Source organism: Camelina sativa, chromosome 16, assembly GCF_030686135.1.
Source record: "Camelina sativa cultivar CO46 ecotype springtype chromosome 16, ASM3068613v1".
Lineage (NCBI taxonomy): Eukaryota > Viridiplantae > Streptophyta > Magnoliopsida > Brassicales > Brassicaceae > Camelina > Camelina sativa.
The window spans coordinates 15162549-15190392 of NC_141895.1; the positions used below are offsets into that span (position 1 = coordinate 15162549).

General features: G+C 33.5%; 4 protein-coding genes across 8 annotated transcripts; 2 read left to right on the forward strand and 2 right to left on the reverse strand.

Annotated features, from left to right (window-relative positions):
* Window positions 1-1434: 1434 nt before the first annotated feature.
* LOC104750410 (FBD-associated F-box protein At1g66310-like) lies at window positions 1435-3464 on the reverse strand. 2 transcript variants are annotated; one of them, XM_087490422.1, is made up of 4 exons: window positions 3118-3423; window positions 2340-2985; window positions 2094-2234; window positions 1435-1986 (listed from the first exon to the last, which is right to left on the reverse strand). In XM_087490422.1, the coding sequence occupies exons 1-4, from the start codon at window positions 3411-3413 to the stop codon at window positions 1714-1716; spliced, it is 1356 nt and encodes a 451-aa protein (XP_087346548.1). In that variant the 5' UTR covers window positions 3414-3423; the 3' UTR covers window positions 1435-1713. The 2 variants fall into 2 exon arrangements, with proteins under 2 accessions (XP_087346548.1, XP_010470503.2); XM_010472201.3 differs by having other exon boundaries at window positions 2340-3464.
* Window positions 3465-8951: 5487 nt separating this feature from the next.
* Window positions 8952-12192, reverse strand: LOC104750411 (senescence-associated protein AAF, chloroplastic). Of its 4 annotated transcripts, none has more exons than XR_761613.3 (14): window positions 11934-12192; window positions 11331-11535; window positions 11109-11255; window positions 10944-11017; window positions 10787-10863; window positions 10630-10701; window positions 10447-10515; window positions 10324-10373; window positions 10120-10231; window positions 9973-10041; window positions 9786-9889; window positions 9642-9685; window positions 9393-9468; window positions 8952-9297 (listed from the first exon to the last, which is right to left on the reverse strand). XR_761613.3 is itself a non-coding variant. In XM_087493446.1 (13 exons), exons 2-13 carry the CDS (start codon window positions 11522-11524, stop codon window positions 9130-9132), a joined length of 1212 nt encoding a protein of 403 aa, XP_087349572.1. In that variant the 5' UTR covers window positions 11525-11535; window positions 11934-12192; the 3' UTR covers window positions 8952-9129. The 4 variants fall into 4 exon arrangements, 2 of the variants coding, with proteins under 2 accessions (XP_087349572.1, XP_087349573.1); XR_015585413.1 differs by having other exon boundaries at window positions 11796-11962; XM_087493446.1 differs by lacking the exon at window positions 9642-9685.
* A 4682-nt stretch (window positions 12193-16874) lies between these two features.
* Window positions 16875-20680, forward strand: LOC104750412 (ethylene receptor 1). Its single transcript, XM_010472204.3, has 7 exons — window positions 16875-17150; window positions 17524-18470; window positions 18580-18948; window positions 19041-19295; window positions 19383-19510; window positions 19605-19802; window positions 19903-20680. Exons 2-7 carry the CDS (start codon window positions 17565-17567, stop codon window positions 20261-20263), a joined length of 2217 nt encoding a protein of 738 aa, XP_010470506.1. The 5' UTR covers window positions 16875-17150; window positions 17524-17564; the 3' UTR covers window positions 20264-20680.
* A 4418-nt stretch (window positions 20681-25098) lies between these two features.
* On the forward strand, window positions 25099-27005 carry LOC104750413 (uncharacterized). The gene has a single exon (XM_010472205.3). It carries the CDS (start codon window positions 25160-25162, stop codon window positions 26759-26761), a length of 1602 nt encoding a protein of 533 aa, XP_010470507.1. The 5' UTR covers window positions 25099-25159; the 3' UTR covers window positions 26762-27005.
* Window positions 27006-27844: the final 839 nt, after the last annotated feature.

Here is a 27844-nt window from a genome sequence, read left to right on the forward strand (position 1 = left end):
GATAATGCCTCGAAACCTCCAAATTTGTAAAAACTCAAACCCCAAAGAGATTCCAATCAACAATGCCCAGCCACCGTGAACCTTCCCTTACAATGGCATCCTGAGATCTCCAGATCCAATGCAGAGCCACACCAAACAGTTGTGAAAACGAGATACTCCGACTCAGCGGAGATACAAAATAACGCAAAAACCTTATCCCCACAAACAGATTCTGAGTTTTGAATCTCCACATTAGAAGGCCTGAGAAAATCACAGAACCTATCCTTTATTCCTCCATCGTGGTTCAACCCAACCCCGAGCCAACGTTTCCATGCTCGGAGGCCATAGAAACAAGACTCTGATCTTCTCCATATCTAGAACCAACGACACCGAGAGAACCCCATTGATAACCATCATCAACACCATTAGTCTGATGAACAGACCCAAAAAAAAGACATTCCGACCAAGGATTAACCAGTAAACCACCGCAAAAACAACCCATTTCATTGTTGGGGCCAAAACCCTAAAAAGGCTTTCACCATCGCCGCTTCGTCGTTATTTACTAATTAAGAAAATATGTTCTTGTGATCGTATAATTTTTTTTTTTAAAGTGAGAGAAAAATTGTAAGCTTGCCACATTAGCATTCAAAAAAAAAACTCTAGGTTTAGATATTAAATGTACAAAAGGATTGGGCCTTTAATAAAAACCTAAACATGGAATTAAAAAAAACATTTTGGGCCCTTGGAAATATCAAACCTAAACATGTAATAAAAAAACCTAATAAACCCTATACATGTTGTAGCAGCCGCATACATGTAAAGATCTCATGAATTGTTCAGTTCCGTAGATATGACCCTATAAGCGTGTAATCATTGTCAAAAGCTAATTGTCATCACTAGCTCTAATCCTTGTTGTAATACTTTTGCTTAGCTCAACCTCCACATGAATCTTGGCCTCACCCATGAGTATGGGATTTAGTTTGAGTTTTTGTTCGTTGCCAATGGATCTGTAAACAACAGCGGCTTACAGAGTCCACGACGCTAGCTACAAACACCAGATAGTCATCATCAACATGACCTAGATTTTGATTTATATATATCTAGGTTATTCGATCTTGATTTTTCTTTTCTGTTTTTGTCGAAAAACAGTGACGTAGTTTGTCTCCCTCTTTATCGCCTTGATCCTCTCAAGCCACTCTTCCAATTAGACAGCCACTTGCTCTTGGATCCATATAATCCTCTTCTCTTCCACGACACAGGTTCTGAGTAGGGTTGGCAATAAATATGTGTAATCTTTGAAAAGGAAAAAGTCTAGAAGTTTAGTCATTCACCATTCGTGTATAGCTTAAAAGTTCCAACCCTCGAGTCTAGAATAGTAGTCACTTAGTTCATCTAACTATCTAGCTGAAGTACTGGTAAATTAAAGTGTTTCTAGGAACTTTATAAATCCTTATCTTACACAAACCTTATTCCATTTTTTGCAATATTGTAACAGTTAAGACAAGCATATGATCTTTGTACGATCAACAACAACACATCAAAGTCACAACAATAAAGAAGTAAACACAGAGTTCACATAATAAAGTACATAAAAACAACCACTTGGCATGAGCTAGAGAACATCGACTTGACATAGAGAACATCGACTTGGCATGAGCTAGAGAGCCAGGATGTCCGTTACTGAGGATAGAGAACACCGACTTGGCATGAGCTAGAGAGCCAGTGTGTCCGTTACTAAGGATCGAGAACATACACTTGGCATGAGCTAGAGAGCCTTGGAATCCTAAGGAGTTCCCTGAGGATGACAGATTCATTGTTTGAATCTTTATCCACATATAGAGTGAGTCTCCTGAGGACTGGTGAGTTCTCAAGTAAGTAACTCAGTAATTCCATCTCCATCGCTTCCCCTTCCAATGGCGATTCTATCTCAGCATACTCCAGAGATGATAGGAGACGCCAAGGTCTAGTCAAAATACGAGTATTGTCCTTTGGAAATGTAGCAGATTCCTAATATTACAACCAAATGATGTTATTATGATTATATATATATATATATATATATATACGGGCAACATTTGAGATTTGAGATTAAGTTTTAAGTAAAGAATCCTTACCACAACAAGAGATTTGAGATTCGGGCATCTCTCAAGAAAGACTGGCAACATTTCCCAGCTGTGGTTGTAGAAGTAGACACTCAAGGAAGATAGGTTACAAAACAAGGGCAGCAGTTCACATTTTGAGTACTCATAAATGACCTACAACAACCACATGCACCAGGGAAAAAAAACAAAAAAAAAATTTAGACAAACTTGTTATAAGAATTTAAATTAAAAATTAAAAGAACGAAATCAACATGTTACCTCAAGAGTACTTGGAGAGAGGATCATGTTTTTGACATTTGAAATCGCCACAAGAAAATTCCTTATCATGTTTCTCTTCGGTATATCCATCGGATCGAACTTCTTCCCAAAGCAGAAGTTAAACTGAACATCAATATCCGCCTCTTTAAGTGAGCTCATATTATCTATTATGAAACTCTCAGTCAAATGATCAGAGAGCTGAAGATCCTCAAGCATAGGAGCATCTATGGCAACCACTAGATCTTCATGAGGACCCGTGTAAGTTGAGCCGTTGTAATCGAAGTTGAGTAGAGACATAGATCTCACCCTCAACACTTTTACATTGTCATTCTGACTTCTATACAGAGTTAACCTTTCGAGACCAAAACAGCCTGAGATCAGCTTTTCGAAAGCCAAATCGTTTGCAAACTTAACGGACTCTAGAAGTATAGCTTTAACAGAGGGTAAAGACACAAACTCAGGGTTTGGCAAGACTGCATCAGAGAGCTTTAAAGAAACCAAGCTCTCAGACTTGTAAAGTGTTGGAGGTATCGGCACTTCACCCCACGACAAAGCAAGGTGCTGAACTTTTCGCCTAACAACAGTGTTGATCCACCGGGTGAGATTAGCGTTATCAGTCTCCTCGTCCACATCGCCACCTAGTTCACTATGGTAACGTAACTTAAACATTTGTATGGACGACTCACCATTGTTAAAGCTCAGGAAGCTATCGATAAAACCGGCAACTTCATCGTATTCCGTGAAATCACGACAGTCCAGGTCCAGACCAGGAACATACCTCCAGAGATGTCTCCAATGGCTTGATAAGGTACTAGTCTTGACCACATATTTTGTCGGAAGATTCAAGAGAAGATGACATAGCAAAGATTCTGGCAAATTTCTTAGCCAATCATCAACTTCAGCAATTTTACCACCAGAGACTTTGGCACGAACTCGTTTCCCTCCGTCTTCATCACGAGAGACTTTGGCACGAACTCCGTCTTCCTCCATGAGAAGCTTCAAAGTTGTGTAGTAGCGGTAGTGAGTAGGTGTGGTCAGAAATGAAACTATAAATAGTAAACCTAAACCTAACATTACCACTTTAACGGCGTTGCTAGAATGATGACAGAGAAGAATAAAACGTCTGTTTTCACTTTTTTAAATATGTCAGAGTATATATATTATTATTTTGGGTCAACTTAGCAGTTACAACATTATAATTTAGACAAAGAGATTTAAATGACATTAACTAAACACAATTTTTTTTAATAGTAATTGCTTTAATTTTTTAATACAACTTGGGGAAATTGTAATCATATACAGTAAAAGTATAAATTTATTTTAAAAATAGTACTTCTAAAACCGAACCGAACAAAATTTTTTATATTCTTAAGCAATGAAATTACCATAATTATTTAAAAGTTTTCATACCGAAATTATCTAAAATTTCTCAAACTAATATTTCTATAAAAATTCAACTTTTTTTGGTAATATTTCTTCAATATATTCAACAGTTTGTAGTTACTTGAACATCAGAATACGAGTATGGTATGGTCCTTACCAACTCATATAGTGTGTTTTTTTTTTTTTTGAATTATCCATATGTGACCAATTTTATCTGACCTATTTAACACAAGAAACATTGTTGTTTTAACTTTTGTCTTTTGATATCTCAAATATCTTTTCACTCTACTCATATTCCATTATAATTAATCTGATTTTTTATCTAAGCAAACGTATCCATTTATCAGTTGAATACGTTGGAATGGTTTAGATAACAAGTGGCAATAGCAGATTTTTAGAGTTTAACAGAATTGCAGAATGTACATGAAACTTGCATAAATGTTGTTAAGTGCTAGGAAAATCCAAGGATTTCATTGTCCTCATCTTGTTTAAGCACCCAAGTTACATGGTAATTACATAGGCTTTTGATTTTTTCATGAGACATTATATTGGTCTTCATATGAATCCTTTAATAATTCATGTATTTCAAAATATTTGATAGAAATTTAGTATTATGACATACATTAGCAAATTAACAAAAAGTCAGAGTAACTAAATCTATTTTTAGTGAGATGTGATTCTATATATTATACATTTTTTACAATTTATTTTGGAAATCAACACTTAAAAAAAAATCAATGGTACGTACGTACGTTGACTTGTTAAACCGTTACTTTTTAACGTTTTTTCTAATAATTTGAAAATAAATCGTAAGTACGGTAGCACAAAATCATCATGCTCCGTCTAAATTTTTATTTTTGATGAGATGTGATCTTTATTATACAATTTTTAATAATAACTTTTGGAAGTAAACATTTTCTATTAAAGTAAATGGATTATGTATTTTTATTATATTATCATGACTTTTCAGGTAAAACCGTTAATTTTAGTTAACTTTTTATTTTCTAATCATATGTGCCTCGAAAAAGACATACCATATGTACGTGAGAACGTAATCACGTGCGCCGTCAAAATATTTATTTTTGGTGAGATGTGATCTTTATTATACATTTTACAAATAATAACTTTTGAGAATAAACATTTTTCAATTAAAAATAATGAATGATGTCCTTTTCTTATATCGCTACTTTTTCAAGTTAAACCATTAATTTTAGTAATCATCACTGCCTCGGAAAAGACAAACCATAGTTACCCTTAGCAAGGATGGAAGAGCGTCATCTAAATACTTATTTTGGATGATATGTGTGATATTTATTATACATTGTAATTTTTGGAAATATACACTTTTTATTAAAATAAATAGAAACTTACATAGACTTGCATAAAATATTTCTATTCGTTTAGCAACAAAAACAAATATTGCTAGATTCAGATGAATTTAGCTAAGATTAACAATTCTCCCAACACCAATTGATACACAAATATATAAGTGTTGGATTTACTATTAGCTAATAATGAATATCTGGATTGGGTGAATATTTATAAATTAAAAAAAAATTACATCTGGAATGTATTTTTTTATTACAAAATAGATTACAATATTTTTTTGGATATATAAAATCATTACACACACAATATCTTCTCCTATATTGATGAACTATATTAAAATATATGTGTAAGCTAGATTGATTTTGATGTAGCTTTTTCTTTATTTACAAAATTATCCGAAAGGATGATTATCCTCTCTAAAATGTATAACTAAATTATAGTTAAAACTATCAATGTCTTATTTTAATACTACAAGTTGTTAGCAAAAAAATATGTAAATTAACATATAAAATAAATATTTAGTAAATGTAAACACTTAATAATATTTTTGATAGCTTATGTTTTACATAATTATTAATTTTGTTTGAAAAGTACTACATGTATTAACTTCAAATATCATCAAAATTCATCCTTAGTCTTTTACTAGTTCCAAGTTGTTTCGCCAAATTATGTTATATCTTATGTCTAACTATATTATTTAATACAATAGTTGTTTTTTTTAACATCTAACTTTATTGATTTGAAATGTATCTTACAAGCATTCACTTAACCATCTAGGTATTACATCAAAAGTTTGTGATAATGGAATCATTTTTGTATATAGCAAAATGAGAAAGCTTACCGGCTGGTGTATTTTCTTCACGAGTAACATGTCCCAACGAAGAATGTGGTAACTTTGCCATCCAATGACGTAGGTCAAATAGAAGTGTTCCCATCTTTTGATGATCTTGCCACTTGTTGATCATGTTTGTTAGTTCTATATTGTCTCCTTCAAACCACACATATCTATAACCTTGTTCCCAAACCACTTGTAGTGCATTAAGAAATCCTAATGCTTCAGCTTTGGAGAGCGGAGTGTGATTGTTGTAGTTTCGCACATTCTGATCGTATTACAGTACTATTGTTGTCTCGAATTATCCAGCCTGAACCTGTATATGTCCTTCCTTGTATATATCCGCTATCAAAATTGCATTTTAACCAATGTTCGAGTGGAGGATTCCATTGCTTATTTAGTGGTCTTCTTGAAGGTGGGGCATGTATATAATAGTGGTTTATATCATTTATTTCGATGAATTTTTTTTTTAACTGTAATATTATTTATGAATCTAATTAATTAATTCATTTGTTCTAGAAACACTCAGCCAAATCTAGAACTTTAGCCTAATAACATATTGGGCAATATTACTAAATGACTATGGATCCAAAACGAATTAAGAGAATAACTATGTGTTATAATGTTTTGGAAAATAACTTTTCAAAGACTATGAAAATTCAAAAATTCTCTCAAACAAAAGACAAAGATAGCTTATTGTTATTTCTGAAAAACATGTGATTGAATACCAAAAAAAATCATGTTATGTTGAAAGAAACAACGTATTATTTGAAAAAACATTGTGTTTTTAACATTGTAACTTATGTTTGTGAAAGACAGAAAGAGATTACATATAATCTATATATAATAACAATCCGGAAAAATGCGACTAACAGTTGTGTTTTTTCAATCATACTTTTTGGATATTGGAATAATCATATCTTTTGAAATATATATATATATATATGTCTGTTTGAACTGTATTCATTTTTTTTTGCCATGACACAAAATCAACTAAAATTTCAATCTCAACAGTTTATAAAATTTTCTAAATTACTTTCTAGTATTCGTTCTTTTAAAAGTTAAGAAATTCATCTAATTTTTGATTTAACAAAAGATTTTTGGAATGATGAATATCATAACAATCCGAATAAATGTCACCAAAAGTTGTGTTTTTTTCAATCGTACTTTTTGGATAATTTTCCGAAAAAATCTGTAAAAAAATTAAATTGTGTGTTTTACAAAAAGTTGCGATTGTTCATTGTAACAGTTTTTTTTTTGTAAAGTTGTAACTGTTCATTTTAGAGTTGTGTTTATTCGAATAATTCTATCTTTTAAAATCTATATATATATATATATATATATATCTGTCTGTTTGAACTGTTTTCATTTTTTTTGTCATGACACAAAATAATATAAACTTTCAATCTCAACGGTTTTTACATCTTTCTAAATTATTCTCTAGCATTCATTATTTTAAAGAAACTCCTCCAATTTTGATTTAACAAAAGATTTTTGGAATGATAAATCTAATTTACAACTTTTAGTTAATTTTAAATATAAAAAAATAATGAAAATACATGGAGTTTTTTTTTCCCAAGAGTTAGATGGATTATATAGTGGAGTTTTTGAATTTGACTTTTCAATATGGTAATAAAGATGCCTTTTAATTAAAAGCAGTTTATATGGGTTATTAGGTATAAATATAATCCAGTGGAGAACAAGAGTTGCGATTTTTCGTAGTACATTTTCGTAAAATTTTTGTTTTTATTTTTATTTTTGAAAAAAAAAATTGAAACAGTTTTATATGTTCATTGTAGAGTTTTGTCTTTTCACTACATTTTATTCATATTTTTATCACAATTTTTCATTATAATAGGTGTATCTATTTAAATAGTCTTGTCTTTTGAACTTTTTTTTATATTTGTCTCTTCAGCAATAACTAACAAATAACTGTTCATTGAAACAAATTTTCCGTTTTATGTTGAATATAAATAATTTGGATATTAATATCTAATATTCAACGTTATTCTATAATCTAAATCAAATTTTAGAAATGATTATTGCAAATTAGAATTTAATAAAATTTAATATAGAATTTACATTTGCATCTATTTATCGTAACTTTCGTTAAAAACTATTTTCATTTATTTTATTTTGTTTTTAAAAGTTGTGTATTTTAATTTTAATATTTCGTTGATACAGTTTCACTCACTATTAAATATATTTTTAATTATAATTATTTAATAGAAAATTATATTTACTCATGACAACAATTAGTTCAATATTCTTAGTTACGATCACTTTGTCATAATAATTTTTAATTGTAGCTCTTTATCATAATTCTTTATAAAATATCTTGTATATTTATTATACTGTAAACAGTGGTTTTTGCAAAGTTGTGTCTATACTACATAATATTTTTTGTTATAAGTTTTTATTTTGATGGTTGTGTTTTAGTAACAGTTTATATTTAATGTTTATGTATTCAAACTATTCTATTAAATTAAAATGATTTTATAATGTATACTTTTAAATTTAAAATTTTGTTTACTTTTTTCTAAAATATTTTTCCTGCCACATTGCGGGGTTGAGTCCTAGTATTAATAAAAAAAACATGTAATACAAGAAAGCAGTATGTTAAAGAGAGGGATCTTTTTGCTATCAATTGTAATTTTGAGGAAGTAGCGTGGTTGAAAACAAAATGACACGTTAATTTTTTTCTAAAAAAACACACAACTGCGGAGCGGAGATTACAAGAGAGATTTTAATTAAAAGAAGAAAGAAGGAGAATAAGACAAAACCTTTATAATTTTGCTACCCCTCTGACAAAAAGAAGAAAGAAGGAGAATCCATAGTCATTTAGTATATAGTATACTTTAACATTTAACCCAATACCAGGTAGTTTCCCCCAATCAACTTAGAAGTTTTATGCTATTCCTCTACCTCCCATCACCATTTAGCCCCTAAAAGTGCTTGTGACAAAGCGATGAAGGAGCAAATCGTTGTTATCCCATACTATTATTATGTGTTATCCCATGTTATTATTATGTGGAAGGTAAAATAAAACACATTATAGTTGCATACAATTTAAAGTACAAAGGGGTTATATATATGACCATATCCAACAACAAATACTAAATCGGCCTCTTTTAATTACATGACCCCAACGTAGTTCCCTAGTAACATTGTCTTGACTCTGTAACACTACCTTCATTGAAATTATCTATACAAACTTCATCTTCGTTTACATGAATAAAATCATTTTCAGATGTCATCATGGTCACTGTCTCCATCGTGGTCATCATTTGGTGTCTCGAAGTTCATCATAAACCTAAGTGAGTCTCCTTCCTCTATTTCCCATTGCTTCTTCAGTGCAATGATCGCTCTCGAAGCAGCTGCTGCAATCGCCGGGTTACTATCTTCAGCGAGTCTCTACAGAAAGGTTCATCGATGGGTACTTAATATTGTTTAAACTTCAAAGTCCAGTTTCAAAAATAGTCATCAAGATTTTGCATTTTATCTTTTACCTGTAATGCTCCCATGCCTGCATTTCCTAGTGTCCACATGGATGGTGCAGCTGCTAAGGCATTAGCCAACGCTTTTCTACAACAAAATGTGTCCGAAGTATGAATTACATTAGTTGATACAAAACATATACAGACCAGAAGATAATGTCTATAGTACTATTGGAAAACTTTTTGTAATCAAATTTAGGCCAATGCTAATATATTCAGTATTGCCTTTTCCGTATCAATTCAGTAGTTGAAGAACCGTACCGCATTAGATTGTTAGGAACTTAGCATCATAGCAGTAACACTATCTATGTTTCCAGAAGAAGGTAAAAAGAATGTTATGTTTCTTCTAAAGCAAAGAACTCACACAAGAGATTTGTTAACAGATAACATAGTAGTGGTTTTCACCTTGTATTGACGTCTGGAGAGATTGAGCATTCAGCCAAGAGAGATGCACTACTTTTACCATCCATCGCATCAAGGTCGATCAAAGTTGTGACTAACAACTCGAGCTGTTCAAACCAAAATATTATGATCATTTATGTAAAAGTTTGATTACCAGAAGTAAGAAAAAGAATGACAATTTTGGACCGACCTCTTCAGGGTCAGTGTAGTCAATTCCATCGGCTTCTGAGAGTGCTGATGCCATACTCTTGTAAGCTTCCTGTTTCAATATCAAAAAAGAAATCATCAGAGAGAAGAACACTTAAAGAACACAGCATTTTCAAAAGTGTGATCAGACCTCAATAGCAGATATGCGATCAGATGAAACTTCCCCTGGAAAAAACTCTAGAGCTTTTCCATTCTTCTCAAGTGATATACGATCCGTGGTACCAGTTTCAGATGTAACCCCTCTTAAGATTTAAAAGAAAACTCCAATGTTAGATCTTGACATCAAGAAACCACACCAAAAAAAAAACATACAGTGTCAAGGTCGTTATCTTACAAGCTGTCAACCATTTTGTTCACCATCATGTCGTGAACGTTCTTGATGAACTGCACCAAAACAGGACACATTAAGTGTCAATAAGGGAAGATGAATCAAAACATATAAGACTTTGTTTTTAACCTCTAAAGCCATTAATGCATCCTCCATTGCCCGTTGCTTAGCACGGTAATCTGCACGCCTTAAATCAGCCTGGAAAAGTCAGGGTAATTCTCTAAACTGCCAGTTTAAACCCAATAATATATGTACATTGAGTAGTTACTGTTATCAGGTCAATACTCAGATCTGCTCACATAGTGATTATACCTCTAAGGCGCCATCACTCCAATGCTTATCAGCAGCATTTTTCAACTTAGACTCAGCTATGTTTTTAAATATCTATGGACATAAACCAAATAAGAAATGTAAGAGAAAACATAGCTTGAAGAACAGTATGCATCTATAAATGAGAGGATAAGCATACAGTAGCAATATGATGAAGACGCTCAGCCTTTCTTTTGACATTACGATCTATCTTCTCTGTATCTTCTCTTGCTCGAGCTGCATAATAAACCAACAAGACAGGATTAAAATACAGTTAAACACATCATATGTATGTGTGAAAGAGAACCATATCTCACCATCCAATTTAAGGAACCCGGACCCAAGAATCGCTACATCCTGGCGCGCACGAGCATCAAGTCTCATAATGCCACTGAAAAAGAATCAAAACATAAATCTCAACAACACATAAGTGACCTTAAGTAATATCTAAATATAAAACGTTTGGATAAGAGAAAATATACCGAGATAGAATAACAAAGTCACTACGAGCTCTCTCATTCACAAACTTAGCATCATTGGACACATAATCAACTAAAACTTGGCTTGAGTTATTACTTTTCCTCCTTGGCATCACTTGCTTCTCACCTTCTTTTTGTACAGTTTGGGAACTAACACATCACCAATAAGTATCAATAACACAACCATTGCAAAATGAAAGCTAAAAACAGCCAAAAAGGGCTTACTTAGTAGTTTCCGTGTCTTGTGATTTCCCAACAAAGCACAATGTAGAAGATCTCCGAGGACTAACAAATAAACCCTTTTTAGCAACTAGAGGATGATGAACAAACGCCAACAAAACTCTTTGAGATCTTGACGCATTAACACTCTTCCCTAAACCTGGACTGTTTGGTACCACTTTGCTCACGTTAAGAGCCATTGGGATCAAACCTATATAAAAAAAAGTCAAAATTGATTCACATACACATATAAAGGCATCAAATATATAAATCCTAAGGACCTTTGACATAAAGATACAACTTTTCTCACAGAGGAGAGAAGTAACAATTGAATCAAACTCAAATTATTGAATTTTAAGACAAACCCATCAAGAAAAAAACTGGAAAATTGGAGGGATGAAACAGTTCTTTGAATCAATTCGATTCTAGGATGACATAAAGATATAATTTTTCTACAAAGAAGAGATTTACCAATTGAATCTCAAATTGTTGAATTTTAAGACAAACCCATCTAGGAAAAATTGGGAATTGGAGAGATATAACAGTGATGAACACAGAGTCTAGTTAGAGAGAGAGAGAGAGAGAGAGAGAGAGAGAGAGGAGACAAACCTTGTGGGGAAGAGATGAAGAAGAAGAGTAATATCCAAAGAAGGATTAAGCATATTAAGAGGAGAAGGAAGGAGACAAACAAGTAGAATTATGGGAACGGAAGTGAATATTGTAAACCACAAGAGTTACTTGTGGACCAGTGTGAGCCAACCATGCCGTACGTTTCCTTTCTATTTCGATTCTCTGGTCATTGTAATAGTGGGCACCACTCTTCCCTTAATATCATCAGTCTCAATTTGGTTCAACACTTCGGTTGCATAAATTTTGGATGTTTTTTTTAATAAAATTTTATATCTTTTCTAATTATAAGAAATTTCTGTTAGAGGTAATGAATAAATGAAATTAATATGATAAAATATTATTAAGAATATATTAAAAATGTTTAGTTGCTTTTTAAATAATCTGATCATTTTTATATAAAATAAAGTTGCTTTTAATGTTCAATAATTATTTTACAAATAAAGATGTTTGGAAATCTTTGGTTTATGCTATTTTTTGTGTTTTTTTTCCCTTTTCTTATGAAATCTTTACATTTGTATTTATAATTGTGGAGCCATTGAATGTTTTCATCTACTTTGAGTAAATTGTTAGGTATTTGGATTTGAAAAACATATTTGTTATATATGTAGCCAAATCCATTTTTTTAAACCTCTTAGCATGCATCACCATAATTTTTTTAAAACCTACAAACTTCACAAGATTTCTAATGGTAATTGACCAATCAACTTCCATAAAGAAACTGGCCATTCGATGGGAAGAATCAAGAAACCTGAACATCCATGGTGGTAATCAAAAGACCAAGATAAACCAATCCATCAAGTGCTCGATCAACCATCTATTTGTTGCTATTTCATTTTGGCTAAAAGTGGTTTTTAATGATTAATACATTTAGAATCATTTTTAAAATCATGTCTTGTTACCTATTTTATCATTTATGCTTCAACATATTGTCTTACCTTACTTGTATTTAATTATTGATTGGTCACTAAATATCCAATGAAAATAAAACCAGCTTCTTTGAAGTATAGCTTAGATGATTCATCATAGCTTAATAACTTGAATTAGTTCTTTCCTTAGGACCAACAATTAAATATTCATTAGTGTTTCATGTATTTGCAGCTATTGTTTGAGTACATAACATTAAAAATAAAAACAGATACTACTATTTGATTGATGATAAAATACTCTCATTTATTCAAAATTTTCAGTACACAACATCGAAAAAAAGTAGATAAAAAGTAAAAATAAATTGTACCTAAATAGACAATAAATTGCCTCAATGATAATATTTCTTTTATTTTAAAAATAAATTGTATCTAGAGTTATTCTAAACTTACTTGGCTTTATTGTCCTAATCACTCTAAAATCACTTTATTGACATCTCTATCTACATATGAGTTTCAACCAATTGGAAGGTTTTATAATGTAAGAGACAAATCACTGTTTATGATTTTCGAATGCATTACTGGTATTTCATCAGTAAAAAGAAGATGATTACGAAGCAAGAAAGTCACACTAAATTAACGGAAAAAGACGAAGACGATTAAGTTTTTGATTAAGAAAGCGGAGCGTAATTTGCTTTATCGTTTTTTTGTTACACAAACCTTTTGTATGTGTAATCGCATTGATAATATTGTGTACTCTGATTCATATTAATAAATAAAAAAACAAAAAATGCCAAAAAAAAACATGACTTCTTTAATATTTGACAGAAAAACACGAATTTATTTCGTTGCTAGAAAAATACTCAAACTATTTTATAGGTGATTAAAAATACATGAACTATCCTGATTTTCCAATTTCCCACATTTCATTGTTACGATTTTCAACGACGTTAACGTTATCAAAAACATTGTTAGCTCTTTATTCTTTCTTCTAAATTTCTAGTTATAACAAAAGTTTGAAGTTGAGAAAACGTAGATTAAATATGAGGTTAAGATATCTAAAGAGAAAGAATTCGTTATGATTATAACTACGGTAAAAATAAAACTTCTCCATGAGATTGTAATTGTAAAGGTGTTTATGATTGCGTTAACGTTGTTAAAAATCATGGCGTAATAAGTGGAAAATCGGAAAATTGGGACCACGTCCAAATTTTGATTTGACTAGAATTTTTTTTTTTTTTTTTTTTTTTTTTTTTGGTCAAACAAATGTTATCATTCATTAATGAAAGAGTAACATACAAAGGCAATAGGCTAGTTTAGGAGATAACATAGGGGACATCCCAGAAATTAAAACATCAAAGCAATAAAGATAGATAGGGGCAATATATATTGATGGCTTGAGAGCTATGGACCAAAGGCTTGATAGCATTCTGGAACCTGTGAGATCAAGGCATATCAATGCATCTTCCAAGAGCAGGTCTAGGGAAGAGAAGGTGGCCATCGTCTTGAAACAAAGACTAAGTGGCGAGGAAGCATCCAAAGCTAGAACTCTCGTAAGAGCTATGCCAAGGAGATGAGCCGGGTTGGAGCTGATCTGCAAAACGATCACCACAAAGGTGGATGTGATTCTGCGATTGGGTAAGGGTAGCTTGAGGAGGTTGCGGTAACTACTATCTCTTTGAGCAGGAGTCATAATGCCGCTAATCTTCAGGCTTGGCTGAGGGGACTTCAGAAAGTTGATGCAAAACCAGTTGGATTTCATAATCATTAGGCAAGGGAAAAGGAAGAGGTTGATGAAACAAAGGTAACCCCCACTCCATAGAGCTGGGATCATAATGCCAATCTTCAACAAACTAATTCCTTCTAGGAGGTCATCCTTAGTCGATTCAAGTACCAGGGTTCTTAAGAAACTCTTGGACCAAACTAGCAGCAATTGAAAGTTAAGTTTCACTAGCAGTCTTCGGACTAGTGGTTTTCTTAAGCTAAACAACCATTGGCTAGATAGGGGAAGAGTGTAAATCAGACTAGACCTGGTTATAAGTTGACACTGAAGCAGTGGAGCTATTGATAACAAGTTTGCTAGGGGAACAGGGAGAACAACCAATAAGGATAAGCCGATTGGCAGGTCATAAACAAATTCAACGAGCAACATTGCAAGATTCCAAAATAAGCTCTTTAAATGGCCTTGACGCAAGGAAGATTTAAACACAAACGAGATATCTAGGTATCTGCTACCGAGTGTAACTCGTCTTGACCAAGCAGGATACAAGGATAGTACACGATATGGGTTTGCTAAGAGATTAAAGCTAGCGGGTCTAAGGCTTTTCCATGTCAGGGATGACTTATAGTTTATCCAACCTAAACTATCTTCCAGGGATTGAGAATAAGAGTGGAGATATAACCTGGGACAAAGAGATCTCGAGAGAGAAGCAGAGGTCTCCAAGGAGGCGGTTTTCTTTGTCAAACGGTTCACCGGTGCCGGCGTCAAGACAGAGCTTCCGTCCAGCTGCAACCAAGCAAAGTACTTGGTGAGAGGATCTCGATCCAAGGAGCGGTAAGGTGTTAAATATGACGGCTTAATGGGGTGGTGGGGCAGACGAGAACCGGGCCTAGAGGAACACTGTTTGGTCTCTCGAGCAGGAACACGGGGGTGGGAACTCGATGTGATGGATTCACCGAGAGGGATACCCAGATGCGGAGTCGGAGAAGGTGGATGAAGCTGTCGCAAGGACAGAGGCGAGATCCGGAGTCTCGTCATGCCGCCGATAGATCTGAAACTAAAGACTAAAAGACTACAGGGGAAGAGGAGACCGTGGTGATGACGAAAACAAGGCCCAGCGACGCCGCTCAGATTCGACGCCGCCAGGAGAGCGGATCTCGGAGGTTGTGCCAGAGAGAAAAAGAGACAATTATGGAAACTCAATACTAATATATTTGATTTGACTAGAATAAGAAAGCAAATACAACATATTCGTAAACGCGTAAATCAAGCACAACCCCCTTAATTTGCTGCTTTGTTCTATAACATGAAATCTTAAGGATAAATCTCTACCATTAACTAAACTCACATCAAGCCTAGATTTTTACCAAGATAACCTAATCTTGGGCTAAACTCCTCCTGAGCCTAGACTTCAGATCTCTAACTCTCTGGAGCAATCTTCACACACACGTCACACCAACAAACAAAGAAGCTTGATCACACAAACACCAAACCCTGAAACTAAGTCGCACACAATGAGAAAGCTCTCTAGAGTGTTTAGGCCATATGATTCAATTATAAGGCCTAAATGATAATATAATTGAATCATATGACCTAAAATATTAACCTTAAATTCTAATCTTAAACCCCCAATGGCCTAAATGAAAATATTTCTTTTCCCTAATCATCATCTCTAATTTCTTACTATCTTTAATTTCAATCTCTCTATCTACGTTATACAATTAAAGAAATTTTAATTATCCTACTATATTAATTGGGAAGTACAAATATGAAACTAACCTTAAAATATGTAAAAAATTACATTCAGTTGCCTTTAGAAAAACTTAATTAAGCTTAGTTAATTAATAACTAAATTTTGAAGATTTTGTTAAGATTTCAAATTATGATTCTCCTATCATCTTTATTTTCTTTTATTTACAAATTGTTTGGAATTTTCATAAAATACATTTTTTAAAACGAAGATATATTACTCAATCTATAAAAAATGTGTGTTTTAATTTCCACATTGGCGGGTTGGTAAAACTAAATTTATATAGATGATAAATTAATAAATTTTATTTGTTGACAATTATAATATTAAAATTACTATTTCATATTTCACAAAATAATGATGCAAATACAACAAATAAACAATATAAAACTATAATATACGTCAAATATAAAATACTATAATCTTCTAAAATAATTAATATTCAAAAAGACTTATAGATTTACAGAACAATTAAAAATAAATATTCTCTCGGATAAAATAACTTAAAAAAATATATAACAATAATTTTTATCAGTATATTAATTTTTTAAAAAATGTTAAAGCACCCGATATCTTCTGGTCACAACGTATTTAAATGAAAAGATTAACGTACCCCGAGCAATATATTTCATCTTTACAAAAAAAAAAAACAAATAATAAAATAGTTGGAGAAATGACGTCAAAAAAAGAAAAAAAAAAGTAAAAGAGAGAAGAAGTGTTAAACCCAACCATTTTTGACTTGATAAAAATTAAAAAGCTTCAACGCTCTCCTTCTCCGTCGCTCTCCGCCGCGTCCGAATTCCCCTTCCCCCCCCCCCCCCCCCCCCCCAAATCCTCCTCTTGTCCGATTCAATTCTTCCCAAGTAAGCTTCTTCTTCGATTCTCTTATCACACCAATCGTAATTGTTTCCTGAGTTCTCCTTGTATACACATACGTTCTTCACTTTCACAGTTTTTTTTCTTTCTTTGTTCTCGATCTCTCAAATCGAAGAGATTAAGAAACCTAATTCGTATTTTTTCTAATGTAATGCAACGGTATTAGGAACTGAGACCTTTGATTTAATTTTTAATTTCAAAGATTTGGATTCGAATTATTCTGTTTTCGATTCTGAAATTGGAACCTAATTTTTTTTTTTGTAATCGTTGTGATCAAGTCGGTCACAGTGATATAGAAACCCTAATTTCTTGATTTTTCTTAGGTGCATGTAGTGATTGTATGTGTTGTTTGTTTCACAGGTGTGTGTGTGTGTGTTTGTTGAGAGAGGAACCATTTCATAATGGAAGTTTGCAATTGTATTGAACCGCAATGGCCGGCGGATGAATTGTTAATGAAATATCAATACATCTCAGATTTCTTCATTGCGATTGCATATTTCTCAATTCCTCTCGAGCTGATATACTTTGTGAAGAAATCTGCGGTTTTCCCTTATAGATGGGTGCTTGTTCAGTTTGGTGCTTTTATCGTTCTTTGTGGTGCGACGCATCTTATAAACTTATGGACGTTCACTACACATTCGAGAACCGTAGCGCTTGTGATGACTACCGCAAAAGGGTTAACCGCTGCTGTCTCTTGTGCTACTGCTTTGATGCTTGTTCATATTATTCCTGATCTGCTGAGTGTTAAGACGAGGGAGCTCTTCTTGAAAAATAAAGCTGCTGAGCTTGATAGAGAAATGGGATTGATTCGAACTCAGGAAGAAACTGGACGGCATGTCAGAATGCTGACTCATGAGATAAGAAGCACGTTAGATAGACATACTATTTTGAAGACTACACTTGTTGAGCTTGGTAGGACATTAGCTTTGGAGGAGTGTGCGTTGTGGATGCCTACTAGGACTGGGTTAGAGCTACAGCTTTCGTATACACTTCGTCAGCAACATCCTGTTGAGTATACGGTTCCCATTCAATTACCGGTGATCAACCAAGTGTTTGGTACTAGTAGGGCTGTTAAAATATCTCCTAATTCCCCTGTGGCTAGGTTGAGACCTGTCACTGGGAAATATATGCTTGGGGAGGTGGTCGCTGTGAGGGTTCCACTTCTCCACCTTTCCAATTTTCAGATTAATAACTGGCCTGAGCTTTCAACAAAGAGATATGCTCTTATGGTCTTGATGCTTCCTTCGGATAGTGCAAGACAATGGCATGTCCATGAGTTGGAACTCGTTGAAGTTGTTGCTGATCAGGTTCAGCATAATTTCTCTTTCCCATGTTTTTTTCTTTTGTTTCTTATAGTTTGGTTCAGTCTGAAGTTTGGTATTAACTATTTTCTAAACTTTTTTTCTCTTATTCCAGGTGGCTGTAGCTCTCTCACATGCTGCGATCCTAGAAGAGTCAATGCGAGCTAGGGACCTTCTCATGGAGCAGAATGTTGCTCTTGATCTAGCAAGACGAGAAGCAGAAACAGCAATCCGTGCCCGTAATGATTTCCTTGCAGTTATGAACCATGAGATGCGAACTCCTATGCACGCGATCATTGCACTCTCTTCCTTACTCCAAGAAACGGAATTAACCCCTGAACAAAGGCTGATGGTGGAAACAATACTTAAAAGTAGTAACCTTTTGGCAACTTTGATGAATGATGTCTTGGATCTTTCAAGGTTAGAAGATGGGAGCCTTCAACTTGAACTCGGGACATTCAATCTTCATACTTTATTTAGAGAGGTAACTACTAATATGTCAATGTTTGAATAGCTCTATGTTTCAGAAGTTATACTATTTGTGTACTTAATTGTTACATTTGAATCTTGGTGCAGATCCTCAGTCTGATAAAGCCCATCGCAGTTGTTAAGAAATTACCTATCACACTAAATCTTGCACCTGATTTGCCAGAATTTGTCGTTGGGGATGAGAAACGGCTAATGCAGATAATATTAAATATAGTTGGTAATGCTGTGAAATTCTCCAAACAAGGTAGTATCTCCGTAGCCGCTCTTGTCACCAAGTCAGACACTAGAGCTGCTGACTTTTTTGTCGTGCCAACTGGGAGTCATTTCTACTTGAGAGTGAAGGTTAGTATCTTTCACAAGCAGCTTGTATCTTAAACCATACCTGAACGTATTTCTTAGGTCTTAATCGTGGCGATTATTCAAATATAGGTAAAAGACTCTGGAGCAGGAATAAATCCTCAAGACATTCCTAAGCTATTTACTAAATTTGCACAAACACAATCTTTAGCGACGAGAAGTTCGGGAGGTAGTGGGCTTGGCCTCGCCATCTCCAAGAGGTTGAGCCTTATTTAGAGACACTTCTATGCTTTCTAATTTTTCTTCTCTTTTGGTATTGCTAACAGTTTGCTCATGTGCGTTTGATATGACAAGGTTTGTGAATTTGATGGAGGGTAACATTTGGATTGAGAGCGATGGTCTTGGAAAAGGATGCACGGCTATCTTTGATGTTAAACTTGGGATTTCAGAGGGTTCAAACGAATCTAAACAGTCAGGCATACCAAAGGTTCCAGCCATTCCTCGGCATGCAAATTTCAGTGGACTTAAGGTTCTTGTCATGGACGAGAACGGGTTAGTATAAGCCTCTCACCTTACTCCCTGTACATGGAGAAATTGGCGTGTAGAAGGAACACAGCCTGAATCTTATTGGAAGTGATTATTTTGGTTGCAGGGTAAGTAGAATGGTGACGAAGGGACTTCTTGTACACCTTGGATGCGAAGTGACCACGGTGAGTTCAAACGAGGAGTGTCTCCGAGTTGTGTCCCAGGAGCACAAAGTGGTCTTCATGGACGTGTGCATGCCCGGGGTCGAAAACTACCAAATCGCCATCCGTATACACGAGAAATTCACAAAACAACGCCACCAACGGCCACTGCTCGTGGCACTCACTGGTAACACCGACAAATCCACAAAGGAGAAGTGCATGAGCTTTGGTCTAGACGGTGTGTTACTCAAACCTGTATCTCTCGACAACATGAGAGACGTTCTGTCTGATCTTCTTGAACGACGGGTTCTGTACGAGGGCATGTAAAGGCATCGCCCCACCCCACCCAGAGGAGTGATTCTGCTCCCGGCTTTTTCTCCCGTAAAACATCGGAAGCTGATGTTCTCTGGTTTAATGTGTACATATCAGAGACTGTGGGATCGTTTTGGATGATGTCTAAAACCAGAAAGGAAATAACTTAAAACAGAAACTCTAGGCCGGTCTGTATCGTTGGCGATTCCGGTTAGAGAGGAACTAGACGTTGATGGTAAAATTATACCATTCCATATTACATATGTATGAGTATATGATTGATGTTGTTGTATCCTCCTTATATATCAGTTACATTCTTATTAAAATATTCGGATTGAGTCATGGACGCTTGTTGCGTGCATGTGTGATATTGATGTGCTATCATGGCGACAAGCTTTGCATATTTTAAAGATATAAAATTTGATGTTAACATTTTCGATGCAAACCTATCTCCTATCTATGTTACTGTCTACGCTACTGAATGAAAACACCCATTTGTCCAAAAAAAAAAAAAAAAACATTTTCGATGTAATTGTAACGTCAATTTATAATGAAAAAAAAAAGGAAAAAGAAAAAGATTCCTCGAAATGCTAAAACAGCTGAAGTATATATGTAACTGCCGTTAACGATCGTTAAGTTGCGACTCAAATCCACCGACAATTCAAAGATGGAGTATGGTTAAATCAGATATATATTATATATTTAAATGAAGTAATTTTCTTATAGCAATAAAAGTTAAGTGTAAATAAACGTCAAAGCAGCATTTTCAAAAATAACACTTTTGCTATGTTATTTTTTTTTTTAAAAATACCTTTTTTATGTTGTCTATTTTCAAAAATATCCTTTTCCAATGTATAATACAATTAAATCTAAGCCTCTAAACTCCAAATAGTAAACCCTAACCCCTTAAAACTATATCCTAAATGTAATATAGAGAACCTAAAGCTAAAAAAAATTCTAAAAATTAAATGAAGATATTATAATTGTGTAAAAAGGGTAAAATGAAAATATTCACAAAAGAGTATTTTTGAAAAGGGATATCTCAAAAAGAGACATACTTGGGTTCACTTCTAGGGATGAACCTCTTCATTCACCCCCTTCTAAAATAAGGAAATAAAATCTGTATATATTATTATAAAATTAAAAATTCAAATCGTTTTTTTATAAACTCAAATCGATATATCATTTCATTCTAATTATAAAATTTAAACCCTAACCATCTTATTTATAAACCCAAACCGACATATAATTTTGCTCTAATTGTAAAATCTAAACCCTAACCATCTCATTTGTAAACCAAAACCGACATATATTTTTGTTCTAATTGTAAAATCTAAATCCTAACCATCTCATTTGTAAACCCAAACAAACATAAAATTTCGTTTTAATTGTAAAATCTAAACCCTAACCATCTCATTTGTAAACCCAAACCGATATATAATTTTGTTTTAATTGTAAAATCTAAACCCTAACCACCTCATTTGTAAATCCAAACCGACATATAATTTCGTTTTAATTGTAAAATCTAAACAAAACCAATATCTAATTTTCCTTAAATAAAAGTATACAGAATTTGTTTCCTTAATTTGTTTTGATTTTTAATTTAATTTTGATTTTTTTTAAGTAAAATATTAGATAGAATTTCTGATTGGTTGAGAGAGGAAAGGGTGGGGTGAACCTAAGTATTTATCTCTCAAAAATGGTATTTCTAACAAATTCTCAAAATTTTAGGCTTTGAATGTTTTGAAGATTTTTTAAAAAAGATTTTGGTTTTCATTTTTAGAAACTCATTTTTATACAGGAAACTCTCTAAAAATTAATAATGTTGGGACCATAACCTTTTATTAATTTATAGATATATTTTCTAATTATTTAAATTTTTGAAAATTAGGAATTGATACAATTTTATAAAAATAAGATTAGACTTTCGGATGTTATAAAATTTATGGTTTTGGAATTGAATTTGTAATATTTAAAAAACATTGTTGCAATAAATTACAAGTAAAATAGACAAATTCACTTATATATAGGACATACGTAAATTCAAGTTTATGAATAATAATATTAATTAGCGTATTTTTATGACATTTTATATAGTATTTCAATCATTATAGTTGGGAAATACAACATATCAATTGATTTATATATATGAGATCTAGGAGAATATTTATTTTTTAAAAGTATATATTATTAGATCAACATATTTATATATATAGATATATATATATATATAAATATGTAAATTTACTTCATTTTTAATTTATGATATTATTGGAACCATATTTTATATGGAGATTCAAAAAATATTATCTTATTATTTTATCAAATTTTTTTTAATTTTTACACTGGTCCGACTTGAGACCAACAAAATTTATATTTTATAATGTTTATTAATATATAGAGTATAAATTTATAGAGCTTTTACCGTACTAATCAAGATTTTGAAATTTTGGTTTTCCAAAAAAAAAAAAAATACTTTCCTAAAATTTAGGAAAACTATTTTGTTGTAATCTCCCATTTAAGATTCTCGATTTTTAGTGTATCTTATAATTTAGGAAATTTAGTTTTGGATTATTTACCTTAATTTTTCTCAAAAACGAAAAACCATTTTTAAAGATTTTTCATAAGAAAAACTATTGGTAAAATCTGAAACTAAAATCTAATATCTGAAAACTAAAAACTATATTCAAGTACTGATTACAAAAATAGCATCCATTCATGGCCTTAAATGTTTATTTTTTGTTTTCTTTTGTAAAAGTTTACTACGATTTACTAATTTTGTAATGATTGTTAAGGGTAGTTAAGTCGTGGGTTTAAATCCAGCAATAATTAAAAAAATAACCATGTTTAGATTAGATATAATATTTTTTTTTTTTGTCATCTGATTTTATATTATAACTGAACAGATTAAAATATGTTAAATACAAAAAGGTAAAAATATAGAAATAGCCTAAACTAAGCTCAAACAAGAGAAGCATAAGCTGGCAAGTTACACGTTTCCAGAGACATGAGCCGGCAAGTTAAACACTTCCGGAAACAAATATACAAAGACTAAACAACCCAGAAAAAAAAACAGATTACTAAGGAATAAACAAAAACCAAAGAAATAAAACTGCCCTGCTGAACCAGAAAGAAACTCACAAACTTTCCCATAGAACCTGTAAACGTCGGAGAGTACCAATAAGACCGGAAGTGCCATAAACATAATAGCACACCATGGACAAACCATCATCAGTACCGGCAGGAAAGAAAGCAAGCTCGAACGACATCAGAGAAACAAAAGCCACAACAATCTAGCCATACAAAACCAGTCATAAGAAATCGAGCCAAACTAGAGACAAAGAAGAAACCTTGAGATTCGACCTGAGACAAGCCTAAGAGTACTAACAGCTCTTACACGCCGACCCTCGTCGACCCAACTTTAACCATCTACAGCTGAAAGACGATTCCACTACACGGTGACCTCCTCGCAAGAGAACAGCTGAAAGACGATTCCACTACTATGCCTAAAACCCAAAACCACAACTCAAAAGAGCCGCCGAAGAGAGATAATAGATAGCTAGCAACAAAATACCATTCGGTTAACAAGCAGAAAGAACGAAACCTAGGATATAGCGCAAACATTGACTAGCCTCGAGACCTAATAGAGCAGAAGAACTAAGGATTGAGTACCAACCAACAGAGAGTGCAAGTTTGAGAGAAGACCCAAACCACAAACTTCTCTTTGCAACCTGAAACCATTGGTTGAAGCCACACTAACACCAACAACACAGCCTTGATGAGAAACCGACAATCCAAAGAAGAGAGAAACGATTGAGATACCATACCAGACTAGGAGCCGATAAGCGTTCATCTCCTTCAAACCACCAGCCACCAGAGAACCACCAGGACCGAGCCACAACCAAGAGTAACCCGATAACTACCAGATCCGCCTCTACCACAACCAAATCTCACTACCGATGGCTTCGCCTTGTTCAATCGATCTTTGCTTCAAAGGGGTTTTGACAACAGAACCGCAACAACACCGGAAACAACATATCTAAACCAAAGAAAACACAAACTAAGAAGCATGACGAAGTACTATACCCACTCGCAGCTCCGACATGGAGCCCGACAGCCGGAGAGGGCCAATCGAAGAAATCTCCTTTTACTCGGCGGCGGCTGCACTTGGGAAAGAAATTAGTTTTTCTTCTTGATTATTATTATCAGATTAGATATACTATAACGAGACACCTTTAAGTTTTTTTCTTATTAATATACTTTTAAATATTTTTTCTATATTAGGATTATGAGAATCAATTAATTTATAAAATTATAATTTATCAATAATTATAATTTATAGACATAGTTGTCAAAAAAAAGACATAGTTTCTTTTTGGTAAACTTTCAGAAAATACTTAAAATATAATTTAATTGTTATAATTAATATTTTTAGGGTCAGTTACAAAAATATAACAATTATCATGTTTTGAAGAGATTAGAACTACCGTTTGATATAATAAAAATATTAGAAATGAGCTCTAACAAAAAATTAATGTGTATATATGAAAATATATTTTGATAAATTTATATAATTATTAATTTCTATTATTGATGGGATTATATATTTATAAAAGAATTGCAAAAAAATATTATTTTATTATATCATCAAATGTGTCCAAAATTACATTAGTCCAATTTAAAATCAGATTAATCCTTAATTTATACCGTTTATTTTTTTTTTGGTAAGCGAAATTTATACGGTTTATTGGTATAACGAGTAGTATTTTAGAAAATGTTGTAACTTTTAATGTACTGTGGTTTCAATATAATTTAAAAATAAAAACTTCAACATCTACATTTACAAAACCATAAAACTTAACAAATGATTCTGAATAAAACTTAACAAATGATTCTGAATAAAACTGTGAGATGCGCCGCTTACTAAAACAACAACAGTGGCGTCCCTTCGTTTCTGCAACAAAACTCAACAATGGCTTCTTCTTCTCATCCAAAACTAATCCAAATCCAAACGAACACCAACAAACCCTCATCAACGCCATCTCCAAATCCTTACAATCAAACGACACCTGGGAAACTCTCTCCACCAAATTCTCCTCCACTGATCTATCAGACTCCCTCGTCTACCAAATCCTTCTCCGATTCAAACAGCCCGAAACAGCGAAACGAGCTTTAACCTTCTTCCACTGGTCAGCTCACACACGAAACCTCCGCCACGTAACAACCTCTTACGCCGTCGCGATTCACATCCTCGTTAGATCTCGTTTACTCATCGACGCTCGAGCTTTAATCGAATCGTCTATTTCCAATTCAGATTCAGATTTAGTCGATTCGTTGTTAGATACTTACGAGGTCTCTTCCTCTACACCACTCGTGTTTGATTTGCTTGTTCAATGTTACGCTAAGATTAGGTATTTGGAATTAGGATTCGAAGTTTTCAAGAAACTGTGTAGTTCTGGATTTGCTCCTAGTGTGATTACTTTGAATACGTTGATCCACTTCGCTGCGAAATCGAACCGGATCGATCTCGTTTGGATGATTTACGAGTTCGCGATTGATAAGAGAGTGTATCCGAACGAGGCAACGATTCAGATTATGATCAGTGTGTTGTGTAAAGAAGGGAGATTGAAAGAAGTTGTTGATTTGTTAGATAGGATTCATGGGAAGAGATGTTCACCTCCTGTGATTGTTAATACTAGTTTGGTGTTTCGTGTTTTGGAATCGGATCGAATCGAGGAGAGTATGAGTTTGTTGAAGAGGTTGCTGATGAAGAACATGGTTGTTGATACGATTGGTTATTCGATTGTTGTGTACGCGAAGACGAAAGAAGGTGATTTGGAGTCTGCGCGGAAGGTGTTTGACGAAATGCTTCAGAGAGGTTTTAGTGGTAATGCGTTTGTGTATACTGCTTTTGTTAAGGTTTGTTGCGAAAGAGGTGAGGTTGATGAAGCTGAGCGGTTGATGAGTGAGATGGAGTGTTCTGGAATCAATCCGTATGAAGAAACTTTTGATTGTCTTATCGAGGGTTGCGCAAGATTCGGGAGAGAAGAGAAAGGTTTGGAGTATTGTGAGGTAATGGTAGCGAGAGGGCTTTTGCCTAGTTGTTATGCTTTCATTGAGATGGTTAAGAGACTAAAAAAAATTGAGAATGTGAGTCGCGCAAACGATGTCCTAACGAAGTCTATAGATAACGGGTTTGTCCCTGATGAACATACGTATTCTTATCTGATTCAAGGATTTGTGGAAGGAGGCGATATTGAACAAGCGCTTAAGCTGTTCTACGAGATGGAATATCGAAAAATCTCTCCCGGTTTTGAGGTGTTCAGGGCACTAATAATTGGACTTTGCTCTTGCGGTAAAGTTGAAGTAGGAGAAAAGTACTTGAGGATTATGAAAAGGAGATTGATACAGCCTAATGAAGATATATATGAGGCATTGAGTAAGGCATTCCAGAAAACTGGCGATGAAAGAGATGCTGATAGAGTTTATGGTGAGATGATTTCGATTAGATGATTCAAACCGCATGGTTAGTCTCCTTGTAGCTTCATACGATCATTATATTGGAGGACCACACGAAAAAATGAAAGTCAACTTCTAGAAGCGTTATAAAAAAACAAACTTCAGTAGTTCAGCACAGTCCTCGGCGATCATATATTGGATATAAGAACTTAGGATCTATTTGAAAGTGTAAAAACTAAGAACAACGAAATAATGATTTCTCTTAAACTCCTTAAAGAAAATAGATTTTTCAAAATAATTATCTATGTTTGGCTTACTATATTTCGGCAAAAGCTAAAAGTTTGTCGTATTTCACTGGGTTCACTTCCTCCCTCCCAATAATTGCCGTTAACTATTAATCATAGAAAATATATTTACAAGTTTATTCTAAACAATTTTCTTATCTCTCAAAACTCTTTAAAGAAACCTTATGCTCTCTCTAAGTTCTTAGCTCTTATCTTTTCTCTAAGACTAAAACTTAATAGCTAGGTTAACTTTTTCTTGTTTGTGCTAAAGCTTACACATAGTCTTTGCACCCTATTTATAGAACTAGGTTATTCCTTATTCTAATCCTAATGAGAATTGGACAATTTCTTTTTCCTTTTTAGTTTAGGAACTTCTCCTCTTTCTTCATGTTTACATTCCTATTGTAAACATGAAACTCTTCAACCTTCCAAAAGCTTCATGTGCCTTCCAATCCTTTGTAAAACTTCTGGCTTGTTAATCGCCGACATAAACCACCTGGTGCTCTGTTCTTGTATCAGTACTCTGTTCTTCTGAAGTAGTTCATCCTTTTGAACAAACGTTGCATCTTCAATCTCCCCTTTTTTAACTTTGTGCTTCACAAGCATCTGCATATCAAAACTCATGAACACACTCATAATAACTTCAAGACTTCCTCTTTAAAAGTTTCAAACGAAAAGTCATGTTTGCAAAATACACAAAATGAAATCAAAATAGTCTGCAACAAGCTTGCAGAAATAAAAGCTAGTTCCTTTTGAAATTTCAATCCGTTGTACTGCTCCCCCAGAATCTCTGAACTCTACTGCTCCCCCAAAAACTCTGAATCTAGTTCCTTTTGAAATTTCAATCCGTTGT

What these genes read in the sequence shown, in the direction of transcription:
- LOC104750413 (XM_010472205.3), top strand. Translation starts at nt 25,160, where the DNA reads ATGCGCCGCTTACTAAAACAACAACAGTGGCGTCCCTTCGTTTCTGCA.
- LOC104750412 (XM_010472204.3), top strand. Translation starts at nt 17,565, where the DNA reads ATGGAAGTTTGCAATTGTATTGAACCGCAATGGCCGGCGGATGAATTG. An exon ending in TTCATACTTTATTTAGAGAG is followed by an intron (nt 18,949 to 19,040) that starts GTAACTACTAAT and finishes ATCTTGGTGCAG; the next exon opens with ATCCTCAGTCTGATAAAGCC. An exon ending in CTTGTCATGGACGAGAACGG is followed by an intron (nt 19,803 to 19,902) that starts GTTAGTATAAGC and finishes TTTTGGTTGCAG; the next exon opens with GGTAAGTAGAATGGTGACGA.
- LOC104750410 (XM_010472201.3), bottom strand. Translation starts at nt 3,413, where the DNA reads ATGTTAGGTTTAGGTTTACTATTTATAGTTTCATTTCTGACCACACCT. An exon ending in TCTCTCCAAGTACTCTTGAG is followed by an intron (nt 2,235 to 2,339) that starts GTAACATGTTGA and finishes TGGTTGTTGTAG; the next exon opens with GTCATTTATGAGTACTCAAA. An exon ending in ATCTCAAATCTCTTGTTGTG is followed by an intron (nt 1,987 to 2,093) that starts GTAAGGATTCTT and finishes TTGTAATATTAG; the next exon opens with GAATCTGCTACATTTCCAAA.
- LOC104750411 (XM_087493446.1), bottom strand. Translation starts at nt 11,524, where the DNA reads ATGGCTCTTAACGTGAGCAAAGTGGTACCAAACAGTCCAGGTTTAGGG. An exon ending in AACAAAATGGTTGACAGCTT is followed by an intron (nt 10,232 to 10,323) that starts GTAAGATAACGA and finishes TTAAATCTTAAG; the next exon opens with AGGGGTTACATCTGAAACTG. An exon ending in ACTACACTGACCCTGAAGAG is followed by an intron (nt 9,890 to 9,972) that starts GTCGGTCCAAAA and finishes TGGTTTGAACAG; the next exon opens with CTCGAGTTGTTAGTCACAAC.